Source organism: Clupea harengus, chromosome 24, assembly GCF_900700415.2.
Source record: "Clupea harengus chromosome 24, Ch_v2.0.2, whole genome shotgun sequence".
NCBI lineage: Eukaryota > Metazoa > Chordata > Actinopteri > Clupeiformes > Clupeidae > Clupea > Clupea harengus.
The window spans coordinates 8,505,454-8,532,608 of NC_045175.1; the positions used below are offsets into that span (position 1 = coordinate 8,505,454).

At 43.5% G+C, this 27,155-nt stretch overlaps 1 protein-coding gene across 2 annotated transcripts; it reads left to right on the forward strand.

Moving 5' to 3' along the window:
- Positions 1-721: 721 nt before the first annotated feature.
- On the forward strand, positions 722-25,679 carry ppp3r1b (protein phosphatase 3 (formerly 2B), regulatory s1ubunit B, alpha isoform, b). 2 transcript variants are annotated; one of them, XM_031562532.2, is made up of 6 exons: positions 722-986; positions 9,324-9,363; positions 20,225-20,401; positions 21,277-21,336; positions 21,756-21,940; positions 22,836-25,679. In XM_031562532.2, exons 1-6 carry the CDS (start codon positions 984-986, stop codon positions 22,881-22,883), a joined length of 513 nt encoding a protein of 170 aa, XP_031418392.1. In that variant the 5' UTR covers positions 722-983; the 3' UTR covers positions 22,884-25,679. The 2 variants fall into 2 exon arrangements, with proteins under 2 accessions (XP_031418392.1, XP_031418391.1); XM_031562531.2 differs by lacking the exons at positions 722-986; positions 9,324-9,363 and adding an exon at positions 19,719-19,826.
- Positions 25,680-27,155: the final 1,476 nt, after the last annotated feature.

Consider the following 27,155-nt stretch of genomic DNA (forward strand, 5'->3'; position numbering starts at 1 on the left):
AAAGATATCTTTGTTTGTGAGTGTCCGTAATTTTCTGCATTAGGAACTGTTGATTTCTGCATTTGTTCCTAACTTTTAACCATACTTGCCAAACAAGATCACCCTTTGCTTCATTGCCTCTATGATTAGAAAGGAATAGAGGCCCCAAAAAACATCCAGTTTAGGCATGACATCTATTAGGGCAAAACAATAAGGCTTCATAAACACCCCACACTGCATAACCATAATTGTATTATTTGTTTCAATTACATATTTGGACTCTGAGCCCCTGTCAATTTCAACTAATTCAAGTAATGGCATGTAATTATTAAAACGGGTAGCATGTTCTGTTTTTACTAGGTTAGATAATTGGCTGTTCAGATTATAAAATGTAATTCTCTGATTAAAATCGGTCTAATTCAGATTGGAGGCCAACATGTCTGACACAGATCTATATGTCATATATATCTCATATGTCTATATAAGATCTGGTGTGACTATGTCTATGGTGTGGTTTTCGCCTATCAGTTAACCGTGAACTTAGGAGATCTGATGTATTGATGGCCTATTATTATACATTTTCTCCAACAATTTCTGTAGACGTGTGCTTTATGAACTCAACTGAACCTCATGCAAAGCTTAACGTTCGCCCAATTAATGTATGCAAAGGTGTAGGCTACATGTTCAGTGAAAGAGGAGAGGGAGAGGGAGAGAGAGAGTACCCGGATGTACTGTACTAATGCACCTCCCCCTACTCTGATTTCCACCTCACTCGATCAGCTCCCTCTCTAAACCAACTGCTTCCCCCTCGCTCTGCGGATCAACCGGAGTATCTGCAGTGGAGCTGACATCCATCCAGAGCAAGAACAAGACCCAGGCTTGTGACTTTACGTTTAAAGTCCGCCTAATCGGCTTTCATAAACGTTCTACATCGACTCCAACACCTCGACGTGTTTGCTTCGGCACGCATTTCTCTGCCAGTGAAGACTTTCGCGACCAACAGAATGGTAAGGAGAAGGAACAATCGCTATTCGTCGCTCTGTGTGTATGTGTATACGGCGGTATTAACGCACTGTTTGTCATAGAACCCTTCATATTGTTTACTTCCTCGACACTTGTTCGATCAGCCGTGTCTGAACCACACAATTGACTAATGGAGGCACGAGTGTATTAGCTAACTGTCTGTGTTTTTTTCTCGCAAAAACACTGTGTTGATAAAACACCACCATGATATGACTGAGTGGGCCACGTTCTGGCGGATTCCTTGCCAGTATTGGCTTTTTATGTACGTGCACGAAACGCCCAATGCTCCACAAAATCCTCAGATTGTATGCACACTACCGACAGTGAAGCCATATAGCTAACTACGAATGGCGCGGGTTGTCGAAGTGAAAAAGTGAAACAATGTATCGTCAGCTAGCTATACCCAAGGCAACACTGTAGCCTGACGATATCTACGGCACTGTAACATTAGCTGCAAGCTAGTTTGCGTAAATTGAACGGGCTTGAGAACTTGTATCGAAAGAATATCGTTGAAGAAGGGCCACTGCAACGTCCAATACCCTGACATATACTCCGTTTTTCTACATGAACCTTCGTGCAAATGTGTCCATCTATTTTGTGCAACTGCTGGAAACGAACAGCCGTTGTCCATGTTTACGTGGCCGCTGAAAACTGACGACTATTCAATGTGGCGAAACTATCCATCATGGCTGTAAAATAGAGGGCTACTGTAGGTACCACTTCATTCGCATTTGTTGCTTCCTCTACAGGCGAGGCTACAGCGTCGCAACGTAGACACAATTCTAGTTTTCTCGTTTTAGCTGGTGGGAGGACTATTGAACTGGTTTGTAACACACAACACTAGCATAAGCGGTTTGGGGTACGGTTTTTCTAGTGCGCATAATTTCTGTGTTTCGGATGGTGTTTTGAAACGCATATACTGTGTTTTGTTGTAATGTGATCTCCACAATTGATCGTAGATTTGTGTTTGCCATTTTATTATATCTGATTTCAATGACTGAAACCTGTGCGTCTTCGCAGAGTCCAGCTGCAGTGCGAGTTGCAGGGAGGGGGTGGCGTTGAACATTAGCATCACGACTCTCAAACATCTGATGGTGGTTTTGAAATATGTAATTGACTCTGGTCACATATCAGACTGGCTCACAGTAGACACTAAATCCGATGGAGTTTGTGTGGGCCTGTGTCCAATGTGGAATGATTTCGGCTCTGTAATGCAATGCGCTCAAGTATTGCAGTTGACACTTGCACCACACTTGAATCCAGATACTAGTGGCTCTCATTTGCAAAAACACACATTTTCAACACACAATACCATATCTGGTCACACATACGGATTTAGCCTTTTCTTGATAGTCATCAAGCATTAAGAATCTCTAAAGCACCCTGACTCCTGTGGTGTAAGGATGTTGGGTCCAAAATATTTTCTGTAGCTCAAAGCCTATCTATAATTTATCTAGTCCTATGTATTTATTTGATGATCCCTGGGTAGCTCTGGTGGTGTCTGCAGAGCAGGTTAACCCATAACTGAAAAGCCAGCTAGTCAGTCACCACACATATGCTAGCCAATGAAGCTCTAAATGCTGTGAATCGTTGTTTCTGAACCTAGTTACCCGATAAACGAACGTTATCTACCGAAGGGAAAAACAAGGGCAGTGATGATTTACACACTTGTTCAGATTCCACTGTATCTAACACAAAATGTATTGTTTGCTGTCTCTCTTTGCCTTGCATTCAGAGAGAAATGGTCTGTCACTACTTGGAAACATGTTATGTGATGCCGTATGTGTCTGGGGGTCTAAAGACATCCCTCTCCAGATGTCTCTCGTGTTTGTTTGTTTTCCCTCTCTCCGTCAGATGAACACACTAGATTTTGGAATCTTCTACATTTTAGATTCCACTGATAATAGAATTTCTAAAAGTACCAATTGGACTGAAGAGAGGTGCTAGTTACAGCATCGCAGCTTTTTGTCTGTGATCTTGAGGAAATGTTGGATCATTGATCAGAGGACGCTGAATAAATGTCGTTGACATGGGTGATGCTAACAAACGAAATCAAAGTAGGACTAGTCAGGACTATTTGAGTTGACATTCTCAGTGGGGTGTTTTTTGGTTTGCACGTCTGATGCCGAACTTACACCTACATGCCATAATCCTAATCCACTTATTCGTAAATCGCGGTCTGTGTGTGTTGGAGTCAAAATAGAACTGACCATTTTGATTTTGTCATTTCTCTGTTGTCCCCTAGTGTTCTATGGCTAAATGAACCAACTTCATTGAGGCCAGTTGATGGCAATTGTAGTGGAGATGATGTCATTATAGTCAGTTGATCGTTAAGGACAGCTGAAGTCTGTATGTTTGATGAGATATCACAGCATGAATGTGGATTTCTTAGACCATTTATTCCTCTGTTAACTTGTGTGCGAATTCACTGGAAGTCAAACTTCCTTGTTATTAAAAGTACTAGTTTAAAATAAGATTAAAAGATTAATAATTAAAAGTACTAGTTTAAAATAAGATCTCAGAAGAAAAGCAAGTACCCATATAGCAGGATGTAATCCTCTTTGACGTTAAGTGTCTTCGTTGAACGCTCAAAATAAAACCACATAGAGCTTTCTATAGAAGTCCCAGGAAAAAGGATTCTTTAGCTTTTTGGGAAAAGACCTTCCGTTTCTAGAATTATCCAAGACCTCCCTGGCTCACACAGTGTCCCAGTTTGGGGAGTGGTATCTGGAGGGCGCGGAACTAGTGTCTCCTGCTAAGTCACTGACTCAGGATCAGATGAGGCCACAATATAGTGTAGACTCACCTTCGACCTCTGGGGGTTTCTGCATGAATCATAGGAAAAGGGAGAAAACACAGAGGTTCTGCAAAAAAAATCCTTTTCTGCGATCACTTTTTTCACTGAGTCCCTTGTTAAGCATCTATTTTAGACAAACTAGTACAGCCAGATCTGTGAGAAATCAAGGCCATGATTTCCTGGAAGCTATCTGCCTGGATGATCTATTCAACAGAGTCGCTCATTCTCTTAATGCTAGGAAACCTTGTGCACTCTCAACTCCATAACATAACAGGAGGTAATCCTCGTTGACCTTAAGTATCTTCACCGAACATCAAATAAAATCACGAGTCTTGACCTTTTGACATCTGTGGCTTTCTGCACGTATCAGATGAAAAGGAAGAAGACACTCAGAGGTCCCTTTTGTGCTATCACACCGAGTCCTTTGTCAAACATCTTCCTTTGCACAAAGACCATCCTACAAGACTGCGACAAGTCCCTGGCATGAGACCATCGGAGGTTCTGTGATGAGCCCTTTTGTGCTATCAGCTGCAAATAACCTTTGTTTACCTTCAGTAGGTTTCCATGGAAAAGGTTCTGTATGGGTTATTGAGCCTTTTTCTTCAAAGCAGAAAAGACCACCACTAAAAACCACCACAGTGTTTTTATTTTTTCTATCTTCATTAATGATTCATGATCATACATTGTCATTAATATCAGTGCCTAGTTATGAATAGGGGGCTATTGTTGACCTTCATCTTTGTTAACCCATAGACTATTTGAGTGATGAATATAATTTACCTGATCAGTTTGCTGATCAGGTGAACATCAGTTTTCAGTGTGGGTCAGTGGATGCCGCTGTTGTTGGCTTTCGCTGTTTCATCCATGTGGAAGACATTGTGTCTATAGGTTGAAAATAAGAAAGAATATTAGCACACACACACACACACCTGGTTCTGGTCCTTTCAAGGTTGGACAAAACTATCTAAATTTGCTTTGTGTGATTGTGTGTCCGTTGGCTTTACCCATATGGCAGTTCTGAATCTAATGTTTCATTCATCCTCATTTCTGTTTGCATGTGATGGTGTTAAAAATTAATTGCAGTGTGTGCTTGCCCTCCTTTGATTTCTGTCATCAATATTTTTGACAGGCTTCTTTTCTTCACCTGTATTAAATGCAAACTGGTACGAACAGTCAACCTTGTATTTCGCGAACCAGGTTTACAGAAGATTCTAGAACTCCCTGGTATAGGCAGTGTCCCAGTTTAGGCGGTATTCACACAGAGATGCTTTTCTTTTGTCTCTGAAACTCGAGGCACGTCGCCGATATTACAAAATGTGAGCGTTAAAAAGACGCCTGGTGGAAATTGTGTGTGTGTGTGTGTGTGTGTGTGTGTTTGCTTGCTATGATACATTATACTTAGCTTGATAGCTGGCTCCCTGGCACAGCATAGCCAGGTAACTAAGCAACAACCCATTGTTGTGGCCACAAAATTCCAACTGATTGTCATGATCTAAGTTTTCCCTACTTGCGTAATTCCATAGCGAAACATTGAGCGCCTGGCGTGGAAAAAAAAAGTCTCCGTGCGAACACTGCTCTAGGGGAGTGGTGTCTGGAGCGAGTTGGGACGAGTGCTCCTGGTAGTCACTGACTCGGGATCAGGTGGGGCCTAGATCTGGCATAGAGATAAAGGCAGCAACGTCTGGCAGCTGTCTGTTAGGGTGGCGATTTTGGCACAGCACCCTTTTCCTCATGGGGAATTCTGGGCCAATTTATTACCCCCAAATTAATCCATGAATCTTGATCGCTGGTTTTTGCCATTGTCTTCTAGAACAGATGCAGGGTTTGTGTAGCATGGCTGACCTGTTGTCCCTGGTCAGTTTTCACTGTTATTATAGCCCGGAATTGTTGTTCACAAGATGAATCGGTGGGCCATTCTCAGGGGACCACCTATCAGTGGCCAGTAGAGGGGGCTAAGTGCGATGGCGTTGGAATGAAGCGTTTGTTTGAAATGCGGCAGAACTAGAGAGGAAGCAATACAAACACACAGTCGTATCAACACTCGCAAACATAGAGTTGAAGCCGGAGCAAGAACAGTGTTTAATGTTATTCATCAAGGGCAAAGAAAGTGTTGCCTGGCGACCAATTGGGGTTGGAAAATGCGTAATATATCATATTGCACTGGCAGTGGCGAAATAGGAAGTATTGCAATGCCATAGTGGTAAATGCTGATTGGCTGGTCTAATGGTTTCAAAATTAACCCAAAGTCTCAGTCCGTCTCGGTCAGTCCTTGAACTAATAATATCTCCAGGACTAAAGCTTCTCTTTTTTTCTTTCTGTCTTTCCTGTTTCCTTCTCTCTTAATCATATTCCTCTATTCTCCATACTACTGTACGTGACCTAACTGGGTCAGGACTGTAAAAACACTCTTTAGTCTTGCCATGTAACCACTCAATGGTGCCACAGGCAATGCAATAAAATGCCTCAAATTGAGAACCATGAAGCACAAAATACACATAACCGCTCATAATGCCTTTAAAATCACAGAATACACAGAACCGTTCGTAATGCCTTAAGAATCACACCTAACCGCTCATAATGCCTTTAAAATCACAGAATACACAGAACCGTTCGTAATGCCTTAAGAATCACACATAACCGTTCATAATGCCTTTAAAATCACATTGTTTCTAAATGTTATAGAATTCAATCACATTTTTGGACAACAGGGACATGTATTTTGCCATCAGCTGTAACTACATGCAAAGGATCTGAGCCAAGAACCCTAAAGTAAAATGACCCTTGACCTCTGACCTCACACAGAAGCCCCAGAATGGCCCAGACCTGCTGTGCGCCTCGCTGCCTGTGCCATGCTGTACTAGCAGCACGCGTGTCTTCAGTGGGCGAAGGATGGACAGAATGGTGGGGAGGGGAGGAAAGGGGGATGAGGAGAGATGGAGGAATAGAGAGCTGGGCTCGACATTAACGCTTGCCCGGTTGCCCTCGGCAACCAAATTGAGACGAGTGGCAACCATTTCATAACCATTTCATGTCCCCTGAGGCAACAGCATTTACACTATTTTCATGTTTATGAGTAAAATAAGATTTTCAGTGACATCTGCCTGAGGTAATTTCCCATTTAATATCACCAGGGACCAGGCTATTGTGAAAACGTATAGGACTGCACTGCACTGCACTAGCACTGTTTGATTCATGATGCTGAGCCCAACTGGTCAAAACTCACGTGTTATGCTCAACACAAACTTGGTGTGTGTGTGTGTGTGTGTGTGTGTGTGTGTGTGTGTGTGTGTGTGTGTGTGTGTGTGTGTGTGTGTGTGTGTGTGTGTGTGTGTGTGTGTGTGTGTGTGTGTGTGTGTGTGTGTGTGTGTGGCAGTATATTGGAAGAAGTCAGTCGGTCTGTGTGCTATAGTCATCCATCACAAACAACGGGTATCTTTTACCTGACAGACAGTAGCTAGCATCTTATGCTGTAACATAGCCTACAAAGTTCTTCTTTGATCTTACCAATTGTTATGTGAGCAATCGAACCGAAGCTTTCGTCATCACAAACGGTTAAGGGGAAATCAATTCAAAACTTGAGTCTCTTTCACATATAAAATCCACAGATTAAGAGTGATCTGTAATCGATAATGTGGCATTTCCAGTAAGCATCAGTCACACCAAAGTTCTGTGCGTCTTCATTCTCACATGAACCGGCGTGTTATGGAACTGTGAGCACAAACCTCTGTGAGACGACAATGAGGGCAAAGACATTATTGCCTTACTGCCTATGGGATTTGGGAAAAGCCTAATATTTCAACTTGGCAGTGGTGAAACAGGAAGTGTTGCACTCCCATAGTGGTCAATGCCAATTGGTTATAGAGTAGTCTAATGGTTTCAGAATTATCCCTCTCTCTATCTCTGTCTCACTCTCTTTCTTTCTTTCTTTCTTTCTTTCTTTCTTTCACTTAATCATATTCCTCTGTTCTTCTTCATACTACTGTATGTGAACTAACTGGGTCGGGTCCTACTGTATGTGAACTAACTGGGTCGGGTCCAAAGCCTTAAATGCTTCCCCAGAGTGGGGTGAACGAGTGGGTGAATGAGAAACAGGGCAAGAGTGTCAGGAGAGGGAGAAGGTGAAGAAGTGGGTCAGGATGGAGACTCCATCCTCAAAATGTGCCTCTCCCTCTCCCTCTCGCTCCCTCTCCCTCTCTGTGCAGGGAAAAGGGACGAGTTGGAGTTTCCTTCTAGTAGACACACCCTGATTGGGAGAGACAGATTTTGGGGGTATTTTTACACAGATACGCACGCGCATAGTGTGAGTGTCTCACATGCAACACCCCAAGGCTTTTTCCAATTTCTGCTTGTCCCTTTGAGATGCGGCAAGGCAGGAGGTTGCCCTAATTTCCAGCACTGGCAGATTCTAGCTCTTTCTGTTGTTCTCATGCATAATGAAATAAGCCACTTCTTTGGATAAACAGTCTTCGGTGTGTGTGTGTGATGGGAGAAGACATGGACATTATCATGTGTTCTGCATTCTTCAAACATATTTCTGTCTTACTTTCTTCAGTAGTTGTTGTCATGACTATCACAGACGATCCATCCTTCCCTTTACTGTGTGTTGTATTGTCGGGGAGTGCTGATCTATCAGCTGGTCAGTAAGATGGCCATGTTAAAATAGTGTACAGTAGGATGGTGGCCTAGATTGATCTGGTTTTACATTCTGTTGATTGTGGTACATTGTAATCAGGCACTTGAACATGATCTCTCCTCCTCCTCATTCTCTCTCCCTCCCTCTCTCTCTCTCTCTCTTTCATTTTCCTGCTCTCTCTTTATCTCACTCTCACTCTCCCTCTCTCACTTCTAACACACACACACAGTGCTCATCCACCATCCAATCCACTAGACACCCTGCTCATCCTAGATAGCTGGCCCTGTAAATCTGATTAGGAGGTTAAGACACTGGAAGGTGCCATTTGGGGTTGTGTGCATGTGCTTGGGAAGGGTGACATTCCGCTTCACTATAGTATCACCTAGTAAGATGGTTTACACACTGTCAGCCAAGTGTGGATGGAAGGGACCACTGCACTAAGGACGTTTGACCTTCTGAACAGGCTGAAAGTATAGACTCACGTAGAAGCTGGAGGTCTCGAAGGAAATGTCGAGATGCGGTGTGCGTGATGGGATGTGTTGATAATGATGGATAGGCTTCATTAATTGGTTGTTTTTCGAGAGTTTGTGTTTTTATGCTGAAATGTTGAAAGCAGTTGTGGATAATTGAAGAATTCAGTCGTTTTTGGGAAATCATATTTAGAGGAAAATAGAGAAAATTGTAACCCGAAAATTGCAACCCGTGTTGTGGTAACTCCATGAATTTGTGTAAATTTCAATTTCAAGATTCTGCATATTCCTGGAGGGTCTGGTAAAGGCCATTGAGACAATGTTCACATTTAATGGCGGCATAGATATAAAACATTTTTTTTATTGAATTTAAAATTGAAACATAATTCATAATTGTTTTTTTTCTTCTCTTGTCTTCCAGGGAAATGAAGCAAGTTACCCCTTGGAGATGTGCACACACTGTAAGTATCAAAGAACATAAAAAAAAATTTTTCCCGTAAAAAGATTAACAGGTAGAAAAGGCTTTGTGTGGATTGAAAATGCTTCTTCACAGTTGAAAATGACAGGGCCAAAAAAGTCCATTGAGCGGACCATCACTTGTGCTCTTTCCTTGCTTGGCCCTTATACAGATTTTGGAGTTTTACCTCAATAGGATAACGTGTGTGTGTGTGTGATGTGTGTAGGATTTAAAGTTTCCGATATATATGTGACAATGTTTGGCTTTTAGTGTATTGCTCTCATGTGTTTGGGTATAGGACATATTTACATTTGAGAATGAAAGTCACTTGCATCCAATTGCATTCTTGAGTTTGAAGGGGATTAGATGCTGATTTTAACAAAAACAGCAAGTTGACCAAGTTAAGTTACTTTAAGTTTACTTTACAGAAATGAGCAAGTAATGAACAAGGGCAGTCATTGGTTTCAGTTATAAACTTTAAGGGCATCTATCATGTGGGCAGTGGCGATGAGACACACTGGAAAAGCCCATCTTATACAATCAGTGATAGTCATTCCCCTGACGTTCATCCTCTCGCTTCATACTTTGGCTCTTTAATGGCCATGACATCCACTCAGAACAGCTCAAAATACACGGGGTGTCGTTTTTCACAAAACGGCCTTCTCGACATGTCCGAGCCACCTACTTTAACTCTTGAGGGCTTTAGCAAGGGAACTCGATCCGAGTTGGATTCCTGAAAGACGGCATACCAAGCCAGTGTCCAGATTCCTCTTTGACAGGACGTTCATAGACTTCCAGCCACATGCACAATCAGCCGTTATTGGCTGTACAAAATAAAAGTCCTACTCGTGAATCAGCCTGGATTTGATACATTGTAATTCACTGGTGCAGTGCTTCTGTAGATACCCCATGTTAGCATATTTTAGAAGTAAAAGCCTTGAGGGCATGATTTTATGTTCCTATGGACAAATGGCTTAGCTGGATGCATATGGCTAGCCCTGCATCTAGGGTCTTGCACTGCTTGATGTCTCCGCTCTCCATCCAGCAGTTGAAGATTTGACTGAAGATTCGAGGGCAGTAACTCGTCACACTCTTTAAGAAGTGTGGCACCAAAAGGTTGGGGTCTTTAAAGCAAAACGTAGAACCTGTGTACAATGAACCTGTTCCCAACCCCTACAAAAGGTCCAACTGTCGAATATATGGCTTTCCCTTGTTATGACATATATTCTGCTAGCAAGCTTTCCTCAAATGTCTGTTTAGGTTCAAGCATGGCTTGGTACAACGCGCTTGCCTAATTAGAAAACGCCAAAGTGGGCAGTGAAATACAGTTGTTAAGGAGTTAAAGTGTCTTTGTACAGTCCGCTTTTTTTTAACAACCAATGGCCGAGATGCTCGCTCATAGGGTCGCTAGCTGGATAACTGGGTGCAGGGTTGTCATAACAACCATCTCGCCTGTCCCTTATTATTCCTCGCCTCTTTAGTGTCTCTTCCTAACACAAGGACGTAAACAAATGAAGTAGCCAACTGTGTGGTCATGCCCAGGAGAGACTGGTGGCCTACTACAGCCTGAAATCTGAGGCATGTCCGGTCCTCTTTGTGCGTTTTAAGTTCGAGCTGTCAAAACAGCTCGAAGCAGACAGCTCAGTCGGAAGAAGATTGCACGACGTCGTTGTTGATCATTTGAACAGATTGGCAGTGATGAGTATTTGATGCAGGCGTGAGGAGGGAGAGGGCAGGGAGGAGAGACACATGTGAGGATGGCAGATAACATTAGGGAGGATGGCAGATAACATTAGGGAGGATGGCAGATAACATTAGGGAGGATGGCAGATAACATTAGGGAGGATGGCAGATAACATTAGGGAGGATGGCAGATAACATTAGGTGGAAGCACCTAAGTTCTTTCAAAACAATATTGAAGCAAATCCAGTTGTGAAGTTGTTAAATAATGGTTGGTTCGTGATTTTCAGACAGTGGTGAAAAGAACCGACTAGAGAAGTGATACTCAGTTATCAGCAGCTACAGGTGCTTTAACTGACCATTTCTGTGTTTGGCCACTGTGTGTAAAGTCATGCTAGTAAAGCAACCATGGGTTTGAACTTCATAGGCTAATAATGAACCTCGATGCACACACGCGGACTCACTCTTTCTTAACCACTCACTCACATACACATGCTCACACACACTCATTTATTTACTCACAAACACATCTATACACAGGCTCTCTAGACCTTTGGAGATGCACATACTTATCACAGAAACACCAGACAAATATAGATATTTAGACCGCAACATAGGGGGTTGCACAAGTACATCTGCTTAGAAATTGATTAATCGTTTTCTGGAAAACTCAAGTACTCATGGGTGGGGGAGGTTTGTGCGGGAGATGTCTTGTGTCAATAAAAAGTATGAAAGTATATCAACTACGATGGGGTTGGTCTCAGCACATACAGCAGAGCATGAGGGAGAGGAGGCAATCATTTCACAGAGTTCGGAACTGAAACGCTTTACTTCTCCAGTGCCATCCAAAACACTCTTACTCCCATCAGTTCTTCTTCTCTGCTCTCAACTCTATCCAAAACACACTCCCATCAGTTCTTCTTCTCTGCTCTCAACTCTATCCAAAACACTCTTACTCCCATCAGTTCTTCTTCTCTGCTCTCAACTCTATCCAAAACACTCTTACTCCCATCAGTTCTTCTTCTCTGCTCTCAACTCTCCAAAACACTCTTACTCCCATCAGTTCTTCTTCTCTGCTCTCAACTCTATCCAAAACACTCTTACTCCCATCAGTTCTTCTTCTCTGCTCTCAACTCCATCCAAAACACTCTTACTCCCATCAGTTCTTCTCTGCTCTCAACTCCATCCAAAAACCTGCTTCGTTTCCTAACTCCACATGAAGCAGTATGGGAAATGTAGTCAATACTTACACTAGCGTTACAAGAGTACTCAAGGTTAATGTAGAAACATGAGAGTTGATGTAGCTGCTCGATTACTCGAATACTCAAGTATTCTGTGCAACCCCTACCACACACTCATGTGACACACACATACTATGTATATCACTCTTGCATTTGCTTACTTACACACACACACACACACAATGGGAATTAGTCTCTTACACAGATGCGAACAAACACACATATAGACACACTCGCACACTATACTCTATCAGAGTCTGACACAGAATACATTTTTCTCTCACACACACACACACACACACACATTCACATGCTCTCAAACACACAGCCCTGAGCAGACTGAAGGCTTGTCATGATTCTGTAGGCAAGGGGGGGGTGTTGAGAACAGTCTCGCAGCCTCATAAAGGTCATCTTCAGGACTCTTCTCGACAGGTCCAAGCCTCCTACTTTAACCCTTGAGGGCTTTAGCAAGGGAACTCGATCTGAGGTGTATTCCTGAAAGACGGCATACCAAGCCAGTGTCCAGATTCCTCTTCGACAGGAGGTTCATAGACTTCCAGCCACATGCACAATCAGCCGTTATTGGCTGTACAAAATAAAAGTCCTACTCGTGAATCAGCCTGGATTTGATACATTGTAATTCACTGGTGCAGTGCTTCTGTAGATACCCCATTTTAGTATATTTTAGAAGTAAAAGCCTTGAGGGCAACATATTGCTTAGCCGGATGCATATGGCTAGCCCTGCATCTAGGGTCTTGTACTGCTTGATGTCTCCGCTCTCCATCCAGCAGTCTAAGATTTGACTGAAGATTCGAGGGCAGTAACTCGTCACACTCTTGAGAAGTGTGGCACCAAAAGGTTGGGGTCTTTAAAGCAAAACGTAGAACCTGTGTACAATGAACCTGTTCCCAACCCCTACAAAAGGTCCAACTGTAGAATATATGGCTTTCCCTTGTGATGACATTTATTCTGCTAGCAAGCTTTCCTCAAATGTCTTTTTAGGTTCAAGCATGGCTTGGTAGAATACGCTTGCCTGAACTGTTGAGAACAGTCTTGCAGCCTCATAAAGGTCATCCGCAGGACTGATGGCGGAGAGACCCACTTTATTTTTAGGGGGGAATGCAATGCCACTTTTAATCAGTTTTACCCCCACCCTACACACACACACACATGCACATACACACCCTCAGCAACAGAAACACATACACACACACCCCTCTTGTAACACTCAGAGATGGAGTCTAAAGATGTTGGATTCTTCGTGGATTATTGATCAGATAATGATGAATCTAAGGTTGTTGGATTATTGATCACAGCGGTGTTGCAGAGCTGATGTGTTTTGAATAAGCTTGTTTGGTGTTTACAACCTGTAGCTCTGTGTGTGCGGGGGGAGGGGGGTGGTTTCTGTAGCTGTGCGTGGGTGTAGATTCTGCAGCTGTGTGTGTGGTTTCTGTAGCTGTGTGTGTGTGTGTGTGTGTGTGTGTGTGTGTGTGTGTGGTATCTGTAGGTGTGCGTGTGTGTGGGTGTGTTTTGCTACTGCATGGTGGATTAAACTTCCCACCGCCAACAGGTTCAATTTTCAGGTTCAGATCTTCACTGACATGACAGGAATTGTTGTGTCATCAAAGATCAAAGCGTGTGTGTGTGAAGATAGATATATATATATATTACACACATACATATGAATAGATCCTCTCTCTCTCTCTCTCTCTCTCTCCCCCCTCTTCTGATGTTCTATATTTTTGGGGCATTCACCCTTTAAGATGTTGATGGCTGCCAAGAGGTGCGCAGCTGTCCCCCTGTCAAGCAGGCAGATTTACCACATCCACATTTATCACTGTTCCTGAGCTGAAAAGGAAGTCCAGCTTGAAATGAAAACTACATTTCCCACAATCCCTACCTACTTCCTGTGTCTCCTGCTGTTACCGTGGAAACCTACCAACCTATCTCTCTCCTCGGAGTCATGTTGTCAGCCCACTACTTTGAGCCCATGTCACTGAGTAGGTGGCTGATTGTTCTGCAAGGGAATATGTTGACGTGAGTCGATGTGCATTACCAGCTGTGTGTGGTGGAAATGACTAACATTTTAGCATCTGTCAGTGGCAGTGTACCACAGACCTCAGAAGGAAATTAATTTGGTGCCTAAGGGCAGACATAATCTCTGAAATGTCTCACCGTCATTCCAAGGTCAAAGATAAAGATTATACTGTCGTACAAAAGAATTTAACATTTTTGTCATGTTTTATTTGTAGTGCAGTTACTGACTGTGACCTGCTTGCATGATATGATAGCATTTCAAGCAGCTGTTGTGATGTGGAGATTGTAGAAACGTCCCGAGTTTACGGAGGGTTGAAGACGAGCACAACATAGTCTCCCCTTGGCTGGGAGTGAGCGGTCTTGCACCCCGATCCTGGTTGCTTTTGTGCTGCTGCTGAAGATGAAGATGATGATGACGATCCTCAATCTTTTGTTTCTGTGTGCGTGTGTGTGTGTGTCTGGAGCTCGTTGCGTGTTTGTGCTAGAGCGCTCTCTTTCTCTAATGCAGTCGACCCACAGCATGGGATCATGACTATGATAACGATGATGACGTGGATGGTCTTCAGACTTTTGTTGGAAGATGTTTCTGTGTGTGTGTCTGTGTGTGTGTGTGTGTGTGTGTGTGTGTGTGTGTGTGTGTGTGTGTGTGTGTGAGAGAGAGAGAGAGAGTCTCAGGAAGTTGCACTGATATGTGGTGATGGGAACACCGATGCTGCTGCACTCAAACTGTCAGGCAACACTCACATCAACTCACACAACAGTTATACAGCACACACCCATCTCTCCCTCTCCATCCATCTATCTATCTATCTATCTGTCTCACACAACCGTTATATCGCACACCCCCCATCTCTCCCTCTCCATCATCCAACCTCTTCTCCAATCTATCTCTCTTTCTATATTGCTCTCTCTCTCTCTGTTTTGTGTGCGTGTGGGAGAAATAAACAGAGACAGAGACACGGAAATACAGTCAGAGACCTATGGCAGATCAGAGACCTAAGACATCAAGCATCTCCCAAAGGGCTGTAGAGAGAAAAATGACAGCGGGAGAAAGAAAAGGTAACATTCCAGAGCTGTGGAACATTCCAGAGAGCTGGGACTCCTCCACAGCGGAGCTGCGATCGAGACCCTCGGTGGTCCATGTGGGAGGAGGCTCTATGTCTCACGGTAGGAGAGGCTCTATGTCTCACGGTATGAGATGCGTTATGTCTCACGGTATGAGATGCGTTATGTCTCACGGTATGAGAGGCGTTATGTCTTTATGTCTGACGGTATGAGAGGCGTTATGTCTCACGGTATGAGATGCGTTATGTCTCACGGTATGAGAGGCGTTATGTCTCACGGTATGAGAGGCGTTATGTCTCACGGTATGAGAGGCGTTATGTCTCACGGTATGAGAGGCGTTATGTCTCACGGTATGAGAGGCGTTATGTCTCACGGTATGAGAGGCGTTATGTCTCACGGTATGAGATGCTTTATGTCTCACGGTATGAGATGCTTTATGTCTCACGGTATGAGAGGCGTTATGTCTCACGGTATGAGATGCTTTATGTCTCACGGTATGAGAGGCGTTATGTCTCACGGTAGGAGAGGTTTTATGTCTCACGGTAGGAGAGGTTTTATGTCTCACGGTATGAGAGGCGTTATGTTTCACGGTATGAGAGGCGTTATGTCTCACGGTATGAGAGGCGTTATGTCTTACGGTATAAGAGGCTTTATGTCTGACGGTATGAGAGGGGGGAGTGATGGATGGAGAGATGGTGGTTGGATGCAGGGAGAGGGGGAGTGATTGAGTGATGCAACTGGATGGAGAGATACAGATGCAGACACAGTGGTTGGCTGCACATCAGATGGACTGAATGGTGTATATATACACACACACACACACAGAGGATGCAATGTACAGCAGCTTTCGAGTGTAGAGTATAAAGTCGTCCACTCCATACAATAAAATCTACATGAAGAGGGACACACACACACACACACAGTGTGAAGAATGAAGGATGAAGTTAAGGTTTGGGCCAGGTGTACCCAGCGCTTTTAGAAAAAGTCACCTGAAAAATGAACGCATCCAACAGGAAGTAGAAAGGAAACGGTAGATGGGTAAATAAATAAATACATACATACGTTGTTAAAATCCAATCTTTTTTAATTTTTTTTTTTATTATTCGGTGTTGCTAGATTTCTGACACTGTCTGGAGTCCCAGACGAGTGCATCAGCATCAGTGATGGCTGCAGCAGCAGTGGTGGTGGGGCTGTTAGGAACGAGGAGTGGCGTGAGAGTCAGGTGTCTCTTGTGAAGCCGCTGCCGGGTGTATGTGTGAGACACACAAACACTCATACACACACAGACACACACCTTGCTTGAGGCAGTAGGCGCCCCCACGACACCTTTCTGTCTCTCTTTCTCTTTCTGTCTTCCTCTCTCACTCTCTCACACACTCACAAATACACAATTTCCTGGGCTGGCTTGTGAACTTGGTTCCCTTGTTGCCAGGAGTGTCCCTTGGGTGACTTGTACTAGCGTGCAACTTCACTCTGTGTTTGAGGGAGGGATTGTGTGTGTGTGTGTGTGTGAAAGATGAAGAGAGTTGTGTGTCTTAGAGAGACGGAGACACAAAAACCCTTATTTTTTCTTTCTGTCTGAATACGCACAGCTTTGACCTCGGGAATGCCTGTGGCCTTGTTCCTCTAGACTACCCTTACAAAGGACTTAAGTAAGTCATTTCAGTACAGTGTAGTCATTGCGAAACCAGACCAAAACTCTATTAAAGCTAAGAATCATCTAGTGCCTCGGGGCATGATATACTGAAAAAAGGGTTTTTCCCATCTGTTCTGAATAATTAGCTATGGACCCTCTGGGCTTCCTTATGTATTTCCTCCCCATTGGGTCCAAAACAGTAACAATCCACACTCTGGTGTCCTTTGATTTCCATCGACTGCTTCACCCCCACTGAGTCACTGACCCAGTGGAGCCAAGATGGCGTCCTGTGGGTGTCCGTTTCCTGTTTGGGCCTCAGTGAGCTGCCTTAGCGCCCATCACACACCTGTTGGAGGAAATTGGATGTAACAAGTTATATCATTAAAAGTGTCTTGGAGGCTTTTGACAGATGAAGGAATTATGGGTTGTGATAGAGGAAGAGATGGAAGAGTAGGAAAGACTTCTTCATACATGCTTGTATTTAAAAAGAAAGAAAAGATTTACTTTATGCTATTATGGTTGAAATATTTTAGTGTAGCAATGCCTGAAATTGCTAACATACTGTATATGGATTTTGAACAGGTCATGGTTTGACCTTAGCTTTTCACTTCAAACAGTAAAATCCGTGAAGCTGTGAGGTTTTTTAGAGGTGTTTCTGTGTAGCTGGATTTTGAGATTGAAGCTAGGATGAAAGTCTGCTCGGAAAAACTTCCATTTTAGCACCTTACAACCTCCGCTTGTCACGGTAAACCGTAAAACCCTTAATATGCGTCTGATTTATTTATTTTTTTCTTGCATTTTTTAATAATCTGTGATCGTGTCAAAAGGTTGTTGATATGAGCTCCACATTGAGGTAATTGAGGTCAGCAGCCAACCAAATGACGTGTTTATTAGCTGGAATAGTGTAGGGCTTGATCTGTGCCACTTTGTTTCCCATGTACAGAACCAGGACGGTGTACGATCACCAGATTGTTTTTTTTTGGGCGCACATACGGAACACAGACAGCTAGAGGAACGCAAGGAGAAATTCACTGAATTTGATATTTAAATTATTAAATATATGTATCGCATTAGAATCGCAGACTGCACCTTTTAAAGTGTTCACAAAATCAAAACCACCTCTCAGGGGGCATTCTGGACTCTTTGCGTATTCACGGATCCGCTCCGCTCCACTCCAGAGGAGACACACCTGGCCTCTTCGCTGCCGTCGCCTCAGTCCTTGCTGCCGTCGCCTCGTGGCTCCTGTCGCGTCAGTCGTCGCCACCACGCAGGCCGGTGGCAGACGACGATGGTTGTGGCACTGGAAGTTGCCAGCAGGGCAGGCACGGGCATCTCTGGGATAGAAGACACATGCATGAGAATGTGCAGCCAGCCGCACACAACGTCTCATAAGTGCATTTTCATATTGACAGAAGGGCAGGGAGCGCGGAGCGGAGCGGAGTGGGGCTGGTTATGTAACCGCTGCTCGTCTCCGCGCAGAACTGCATCTCAAAGCGAGGTGGCCGCTCTTCCTCTTCCTCTGCTTCGTCTTTGTGGGTGTTCTGGGGTCCAGAGGGCAGCGGCAGCAGCAGTTCACTGGGAGACAGTGGGTTTAAAATGGCTGGATTAAACTCGCTTGGAGAAACACATATACACACACATGTATACACACAGACACACACACGGACACAACAGCTTTTACACGGTCACAAAACTCTAGCCGCACATGCTGGTTCGAGGAACTGGGTTGTAATCGTCCCACCATCACCACCAAGCTCATCAGAACCCTCACCGGTGAAATCCACGCACGCACGCCTTTCAGAAACCGCTGAAAATGTTGGGAAACTGAGCTTTAAGTGGGAGAGGGGAAGACTTGCACATATACAGCGCTGAGAAAGCGAAAGAGTGTGTGTTGTACTCCCGTTTCTGTGTCATGACAACCTTTCGTGCAATGGCCCTTCTCTCATGTGGCCACGTCCCCAGTGACCTCTTGACCCGGTTTCAGTCATTTCTTAGACATGCTGTATTTAGCCATGGGTTCATGCTAGAGAACAGAACCATTGCATCATGAATGTATTTATTTTTAATTGCATGCCTTTCCATAGATGGGCTGTAGGCAAGACGGTCACAAACAGATATACAGTATATCCACACTAATGCAGTGGAGCATGGATTAGTAACCGTGCAGATTATGGCAGATTAGTGAACCATATGAAATAATCTAGATGTGCAATTTTTATGTTTGGAGACGAATAACTTCTTTTGCTTTTGGAAATATACTAGAATGTAACTGGGAAAGTATTACAAGTATCTTTTTGTAATTGAGAAAATGGTGTTACGCCACTGTAGATAAACAAGCGTGTGTCTGTGTGTGTGTGTGTGTGTGTGTGTGTGTGTGTGTGTGTGTGTGTGTGTGTGTGTGTGTGTGTGTGTGTGTGTGTGTGTGTATGTATAAGTGTGGTGACGTGTGTGTCTGTGTCTGTGTGTGTGTGTATAAGTGTGGTGACGTCTGTGTCTGTGTGTGTGTGTGTGTGTGTGTGTGTGTGTGTGTGTGTATAAGTGTGGTGACATGTCTTCATGAATGAGCTTAGTTTCATCACCTCAACCCCCAACCCCACCCCACCCCAGCCCAGCCCTCCCCCAGCCTTATGCTGGCCGGCTGGCTATGGCTAGCGCCACGCCGCGCCCTCCTTCTCTTTGCCACTTGCGTAACCCCAGTGCATGGAGGGTGGACCGCCATGGCCAGCCAGCGCAAGACACAGGGTAAGGCTCTTCCCCAGAAGGGCAAGAATGCCTATGTGGTGTCGGCAGGGGGTCACGGCAGCATACGTAAGTGATCGGAGCGTCTGCCATACCATATGTGTGTGTGTGTGTGTGTGTGTGTGTGTAAATGAGCATGTGTATTGTAAAGCAGTGGAGGGGGAATTTGGAGGGGGTTACTGTGTGTTGTTTTGGGCATAGAAGAGCGATTTAGCGCGCAATTCGCTTTTTGTTGACTCGGACTTGGGCGTCTTGTGTAGCGCCTCCCAGGAACCAAGGCCCAGTGGAGCCTGAAATAGTGTTTATTTGCGGGGAGGGGGGGACCACTTGCGGCTCGGAGAAGACGCCCCGATCCCCTCCTAACACTGTAACGTCTCCAGAAATGTCTATGAAGCGTTCCTTTGTTCTATCAGACACATGTTCTAATCTCTCTCTCTCTCTCTCTTTGTGTGTCTCTTCTATTTCAGTTGATGCTGATGAGATTAAGAGACTAGGGAAGAGGTTTAAGAAACTCGACCTCGACAACTCGGGCTCCCTGAGCGTGGAGGAGTTCATGTCCCTGCCCGAACTGCAACAGAACCCCCTGGTCCAGCGGGTCATAGACATATTCGACACCGACGGCAATGGTGAAGTGGACTTTAAAGGTACGGCTCGCTCTCTCGCTCTCTCTCTCTCTCTCTCTCCTTGTGCCGGGCTGCTTCTGCTGCCACTGTTGGAGGAGGCTTATCTGGTCATTGTAGATTAGGATTGGGTGGGTTAATCTCCCAGGGGGACCACATGGGTGCAGGCTGGCTGGCGTGCCAACCAAACAGGTTGTTGCGTTCAGTTGAATTATGCATTACGTCCAGGATCTCTCAGTTGACATTCATATTCATGAAATTAGTTTACCACTAAGAAACTATTAACCTCAGTATTAACAATCGTTGAGTGACATTGAGTGATGATAATTACAGCATTTAATATTTGCGTGTGTGGACTAGGCCCACACGTCTTGTTGTTATGGTTGTACCAGTTCATCTTTAAGGATGTTCAACCGGTTTCCTCCCCTGCCCGTTCTTAAACACCTTTTAAGTAACATTATTGGGTTTTGGTCTAAAACTAGCGTGCCAACTACCTAAACATCATGCAAAAACCTTGCGAACACACCTAACAGCCCAGTTGGCACGGCTAAAAGCTAGCTAACATGCTAACTGGTGTCTGTTGGTATATAGTTAGCAATGTGTCCTGGAAATCATCTTGGGTGCCGTATATGAACGTACACTTGCAGTATAAATTCTCAGCAGTTGGCACAGTTAAGTTTGCCAACTTTTTTTCCCTCTCAGCTAGTCTCTTTTAGCTGTTGTTGTGTTGGATGTGTAGGATCCTGGGTGCTGGTAGCATGTGTGATTAGCCTTATGGAAATTCATCCATCCACCCATCCTACCATTTCTTTCTTTCTTTCTTTCTTTCTTTCTTTCTTTTTTTCTTTTCTTTCTGTGCCACACTTACATTTTTTTACTTTTTTTTCCCTCTTCTCCAGAATTCATTGAGGGCGTCTCCCAGTTCAGTGTCAAAGGGGACAAGGAACAGAAACTTCGCTGTAAGTGGACAAATTGCAATATTACCTGTCTATTCAAAGCATGTACGCCTCACACACACACACACACACGCACGCACACGCACTCGCACTGCAGAGTGCTAAAGCTTCTCTAGATAATTTCCTGCCATCTCATCATATCCAATTGGAAACATAATGAGGGTGGAACTATGAACTAGTAATTCTGCATGGGAACACATTTTTGGGCTATTGCCGTGAGTGTGTGTGTGTGTGTGTGTGTGTGTGTGCGTGTGTGTGAGTGCGTCCTGTTTCTGTTTATTTGTTTCTTTCATTCAATCACCTTCTCCTATGCTTCTCTCTCTCTCTCTCTCTCTCTCTCTCTCTCTCTCTCTCTCTCTCTCTCTCTCTCTCTCTCTCTCTCTCTCTCTCCCCCTCCATTTGTACCTCTCTCCCTGGACCAGTCGCTTTCCGGATCTACGACATGGACAAGGACGGCTACATATCCAACGGGGAGCTGTTCCAGGTGCTGAAGATGATGGTGGGCAACAACCTGAAGGACACGCAGCTGCAGCAGATCGTCGACAAGACCATCATCAACGCCGACAAGGACGGGGACGGCAGGATATCCTTCGAGGAGTTCTGTGTGGTGAGTACCGGCGAGGAAGAGGATGGTGGAGGTGAAGGTAGTGCTTGGTTTTGCTGTGATATTGTAGGTTAATCCCGATACCTATACAGCTTAATCAACTTAATAAAACATTTAAAATACATCAAAGTTTCAATCTATATAAATATAAGTATATACAAATATACTCTGATATACGACTGTGATGTGTTGTTATCTTAAAAGTCCATAAACTTCTGACAGCAAATCGCCACGGCTCACAAGCTCGCTTCTTTTCAATGGCAATATGGGGTAGGCTCTGCTTTTCACCACTGCCTTAATAGCGTAGATAACCGAGTTGGAGGAATCCATATAGGAATGAATAGAGCGAGGAAAGACCCTACATATGGCTTATGGCGAACATGTTTAGAGAGAACCTATGGCCTGAGTAGGGTACGAGCGCTGCTTATGGTCCATGTTTAGAGAGGGCCTATGGCCTGAGTAGGGTACGAGCGCTGCTTATGGTCTATGTTTAGAGAGGACCTATGGCCTGAGTAGGGTACGAGCGCGCCGGAGCCCATCAAGGCTATAACCATAATGTATCCGCTATAACCATAATGTATCCGCTATAACCATCGGCAGAAAACCCAGCGGCCCACTTTAGTCGATATAGTTTAGTAAGAATCTGAATGTTTTAAAGGGCTACATGCTGTGTTTTAAGCCAGTTACATCATATACGTACTTCGATGAAAACTATCAGTGTAAGTTGGCTAGCTAATGTGAGCTGGCTTGCTGAAATTGCCGTTAATGTCTTCCGAACCGTAAAATACCATAAAAATAAATAATAGTAATAATTGTTGTTGTTGTTAATGTTGTTGTTGCGCATAATAGAAGCCTTTGAGCTGATTTATGTCTTCTGTGTCTTGTTCTCTCCCGACAGGTGGTGGGCGGACTAGACATTCACAAAAAGATGGTGGTAGACGTGTGATCATCACTTCTCTTCCTCTCTCTCTCTCTCTCTCTCTCTCTCCATGGACAAGGCCCCCCGGTCCTCCACACCTTTATGTCTCGTCTTCTGCTTGTCTTCTACATTGTCGAAGAAAATCTGCTAAAGGTGTCCAGCAAGAAAACCAAAACAAACTAAAAAAAAGTATATAAAAAAACAACAACAATCAAAAACAAACTAAAAAAACAAACATTTTTTGCTTTGTAAAATGTTCTCTCTCCCTCCCTCTCCCTCCTGTGGAAAGTAGTTATGTGTGAAATTACAGTTTTTTTTCTCTCTGTCTTGTTTTTAGTCTTTCACCCTCACTCCGCCCTTCCAATTGTCTTTGGTAGGCCAACCTTTTTTTTGCGAGAACCCCCTCCTCCCCCCGGTCGTAGCACTTTTAAGAGGACACGCAAAAGCAGAACGGAGGACCGCTTTCTATCGTTGAGCGAGCATTTCATTTCTAGGCAAAAAGGAAAGGGAAATTAAGTGCGTGTTTGGGTGTGTATGTGTGTTTGGGTGTGCGCATGTATGTGTGTGCTTTTTGTTTGTTTCCTTGTTTTTTTGAAGGGGTTAGGGGGATTATCTTAAATCATATTTATTTTGGTCTGTTTTTATGCGAGGAAGATCTATCTATCAAGTAGTTAGGTGGGATGAGAGAAATTGATGTACTTGATTTCAACACGACACAAGTACAAAGGACAGCATGAAGTGCCAATCAGATTACACAAACTAGTTCAAGCGTGATATTTTGCTGTTCTTTTGTCATATATATGTATCTATATATATGTATATATAGATATATATGTGTGTGTGTATGTGTGTGGATATGAATATATGTGTGTGTGTGAATATGAGAAGAGCTCCATCTGGGTAGTGGTAATGCTGCAGAGGTTTAAAACAGCAGTGCTTCAGATTTTCCCTTTTTTTGTGCTTCTTTCACAAAGAGTCAACAGACAGGTTTTAATATTGAACACATTAAGCTTAGGATCACACACACATACTCTCTCACACTCACAAGAGGAAAAAAAAATGATAATAGTCTTTTTTTGTAATATGGGGATTGTATGCTATATTTATATCGTCAGGGAGTTCCATCTACCCTCGTTGTTTCTGGTGATCTATAGAGTAGAGAGAAAAGATTTAACTATATATTTAAATTTCTGCACATTCAAGCATATGGTTTACCCTTTTTGGAGACTGGTCTTTCTTTCTTTTTTCGTGAATGGTGTCCACCGATTTAAATATACAGGAAGGAATAGTGCCATCAGTTTCTGTATGAACATCTTGACGTATATTTGCTTTCATTAGCTTTTTGACACAAAGTAACGACTTTCTCTCTCCCCCCCCCACACACACACACACACACACTCACACTCACACACACAAACACACTCTATTGGAAAACATTTGCCTAGCTACGTATTGTCACAAGAAACCTTCACGGACACATCTTAATATTTTGTGAAACAAACCAAAAATGGACATGAAGAAACTCTGTGTTTTTTTTGGTTTTGTTTTGATTGTTTTTTTTTTGTTTTTTTTTTCATGGTTACAAGTTTTCCAACTTCACTGCGGGGCAGCGTTGAACAGGTGATATGTTAATGTGTATATTAGGCATATAGGTATGAAAATTGGGATGGGTTGTGACGCACCGGGGAGCTTTAATGTAAGCGCGTGTGTGTGTAATGTAACATGGCATCACATTAACAGAGCAGGTCGAGAAGCCTTCTGTTTACCTCCTCACTATCCACACAACGTAAAAATAATGCAGCCAAGCTTTTGCGACAACCACTTTCTGCTTCGACTGTTTTGACATGCTGCAGAAAAAAAAACGCGACTAAAACCTAATCGTCACACTTTTAATTCAAACAAAAATAAGTAGCTTTGTGAACTAGTTTCTGGTTGTTTGTTGTTAATTGCTTGCCTGGACGCTTTCACGGACCGCGTGGGCATATGATGGTGCGGGCCCAGTGTCACCCGGAGGCGCGCGCTCTAAGCGCCCGCTCGTGCCAGTTGTCTCAGTTTTGTTTCCTTCCGAGTGCTGCACGACGATGGCTCTTCTGTCTCTCCTTAGAGACCCGCCAGGGTCTCATCCTGTGATTGCATGACATGGAGGGTGTCTCTCTTTTTTTCTATTCTGTTAATTTTCTGTATGCATGTAGATCCGATTTTGAAGAGCGCCTCTTGTTTACATATGAATCGTAATGTTAATATAATATGAATGACAATGACATATTAGTATGTGGATGTTGCCAAACCTCTTTTTGGTTCATGTTTAAAAGTATGGAAACGATTTAAAACGTAACTCCACTACATATATTCACCATTCTTATAGTGATAATAATTGATATAATCTTTTGGATCAGCGTCACATGATAATAGTTTAAACCAATTAGCAAAGCTTTTCTCCCCAACAACTGCCAGACGCCGTTTAGCGGGGAAACATTTGTTTTCTGTATGTTAAATGTTTTTTTTTGTACAGAATATTTGTTATAAACACGTAGCCTATGAGTTCTCTCCCTATCTATTTCTTTTTCTTTTCCTTTTCAAAAGTCCGTCCTCCTGAGCTATGTCCTCTATGTAGAGAGGGAAAATGGGCTTCTGTACCTGAAGGGCGTGTGTCGGTGGAGGTGGGGACGGGATAAGGGCTTTCTAAAGATGAAAATGGTTTCAGTCTTGGGTTACACCTTTTTCCGTTTTTTCTCTCATACTTGTTTGCATGCTGCGTCATATGCCGTGGGAACCACTGAAACGTCATACATGAAATTGAGAAATAAAATATTTGAAACTTGTCATCATTCTCATTCGTTTATTTGCATTGCCATAACAGAAGTTAAGAACTAAGAAAATTCCTCTCATATAATGAATATATGACTCCCCTCTCTACTTTCATGGTTTCAATACCCTAAAGACACCGCTAGGTGGCAATGCAACACAGCTCAAACAAGGTGATCCTCCAAAAGGAATGTTAAAACGCAGTAAGAAAACACGTGCCTTATTTCAGAGCATTATAGACCATGCTCAGCTTTTACCTATGATGAATCACTACGAGGGCGAATCTCAGGAAACTCCCATGTGTGGAGTATGCTAATATGGGGTTTTCTTTGGAAAACAATTTGCTACTGATCTGAAGTTGAAGATTGTTGCGTGCTGTTGCCCGCGTTATAATTTACTTCAAGAGTGACTTTTGATACAAGTTTTGGTATCACCATCAATAGACCTCCGAGGTATTTGCAGGAACCCCCTATAACATTTGATTATGAAGGGTAGGGTAACTCCAATCTTAAAAATGCAATATGGAATGTACCCTCAAACCAGGCCCTGGTTTTGTCTTCACTCCGATGTTTAACCAGCAGGATCTGCACAACTTCAGTGTTTCCAGAAGTCTACGAGAGAGATTTATGAGATGCAAAGAGAGAAGAGGGTAATTTGTTCCATACTGTAAATAAAAAAATCCCGTCCAACCCCTAGACCACCAGCATTGGTGTTCCCGGAGACTCCTATGGGACAGGTCGTCATTTTCTGTGTTTAGCCGACTGATTTCATTTTGAGAAAGGCGTGAAGTATAGGCTATCGAAGTAAAATACCTGCCAAGTAGGACCTCCAATAAAGTGCTTTTTTGTGTGAACAGGTGCTAGGAGTTAATATGATTATGGAGCACACTCATATTCATTAATTTGAAACATGCGCTACTCTCGGGGCTTAAGGGGAAGTGTGCCTCCCCAAAAGTCAATAGAACTTTCATGGTGTTTGAGGATTTCTGTTAAGTGTAAATGTCACACTAGTCCGTAATATACTGCTCTCGAGGCGGCAGTAAATGTTGTGTGTGTGTAGGCTGTCGTATTGTGTCCGAGTGTTGAGTAGAAAGTGTGGCCTATGAAAGCTTAGGTGAAATGTCTCTGGAGATAGACTGCTGCAGGTTCAGCGCGGCAGACGTGCAATGAACTTGGCAAATAGAAGGAACTGACCGATTCCAGAATAAGAATGTTGTTAACAAAGCCCAGCTGTTCTAAATGGGGGTTCTCAAGCCAAACCAGATGTTGAAGGGAAAACCCGAAGATTAACTGGCAACCCAGCACAGACATGTAGTGCTCATGAGAAAAAAAGTATCATTGCCTGCACAGTACTTTTTACCAGAAATAAAGCAAATAAATACGTACACTTTTAACTGATCTACTATATCTTCTTCAGAGATTGGTTCTCTGGTTTTGACTCACAAAGAGATTCTTAATAGTGGGTATTCTGTTAATAAATCAGTTAGCTACAATG

Excerpts from the sequence above, each read along its gene's own strand:
- ppp3r1b (XM_031562531.2), top strand. The coding sequence starts at position 19,736 with ATGGCCAGCCAGCGCAAGACACAGGGTAAGGCTCTTCCCCAGAAGGGC. Across the intron at positions 19,827-20,224 it reads AGGGGGTCACGGCAGCATAC|TTGATGCTGATGAGATTAAG; the intron begins GTAAGTGATCGG and ends CTTCTATTTCAG. Across the intron at positions 21,337-21,755 it reads CAAGGAACAGAAACTTCGCT|TCGCTTTCCGGATCTACGAC; the intron begins GTAAGTGGACAA and ends TCCCTGGACCAG.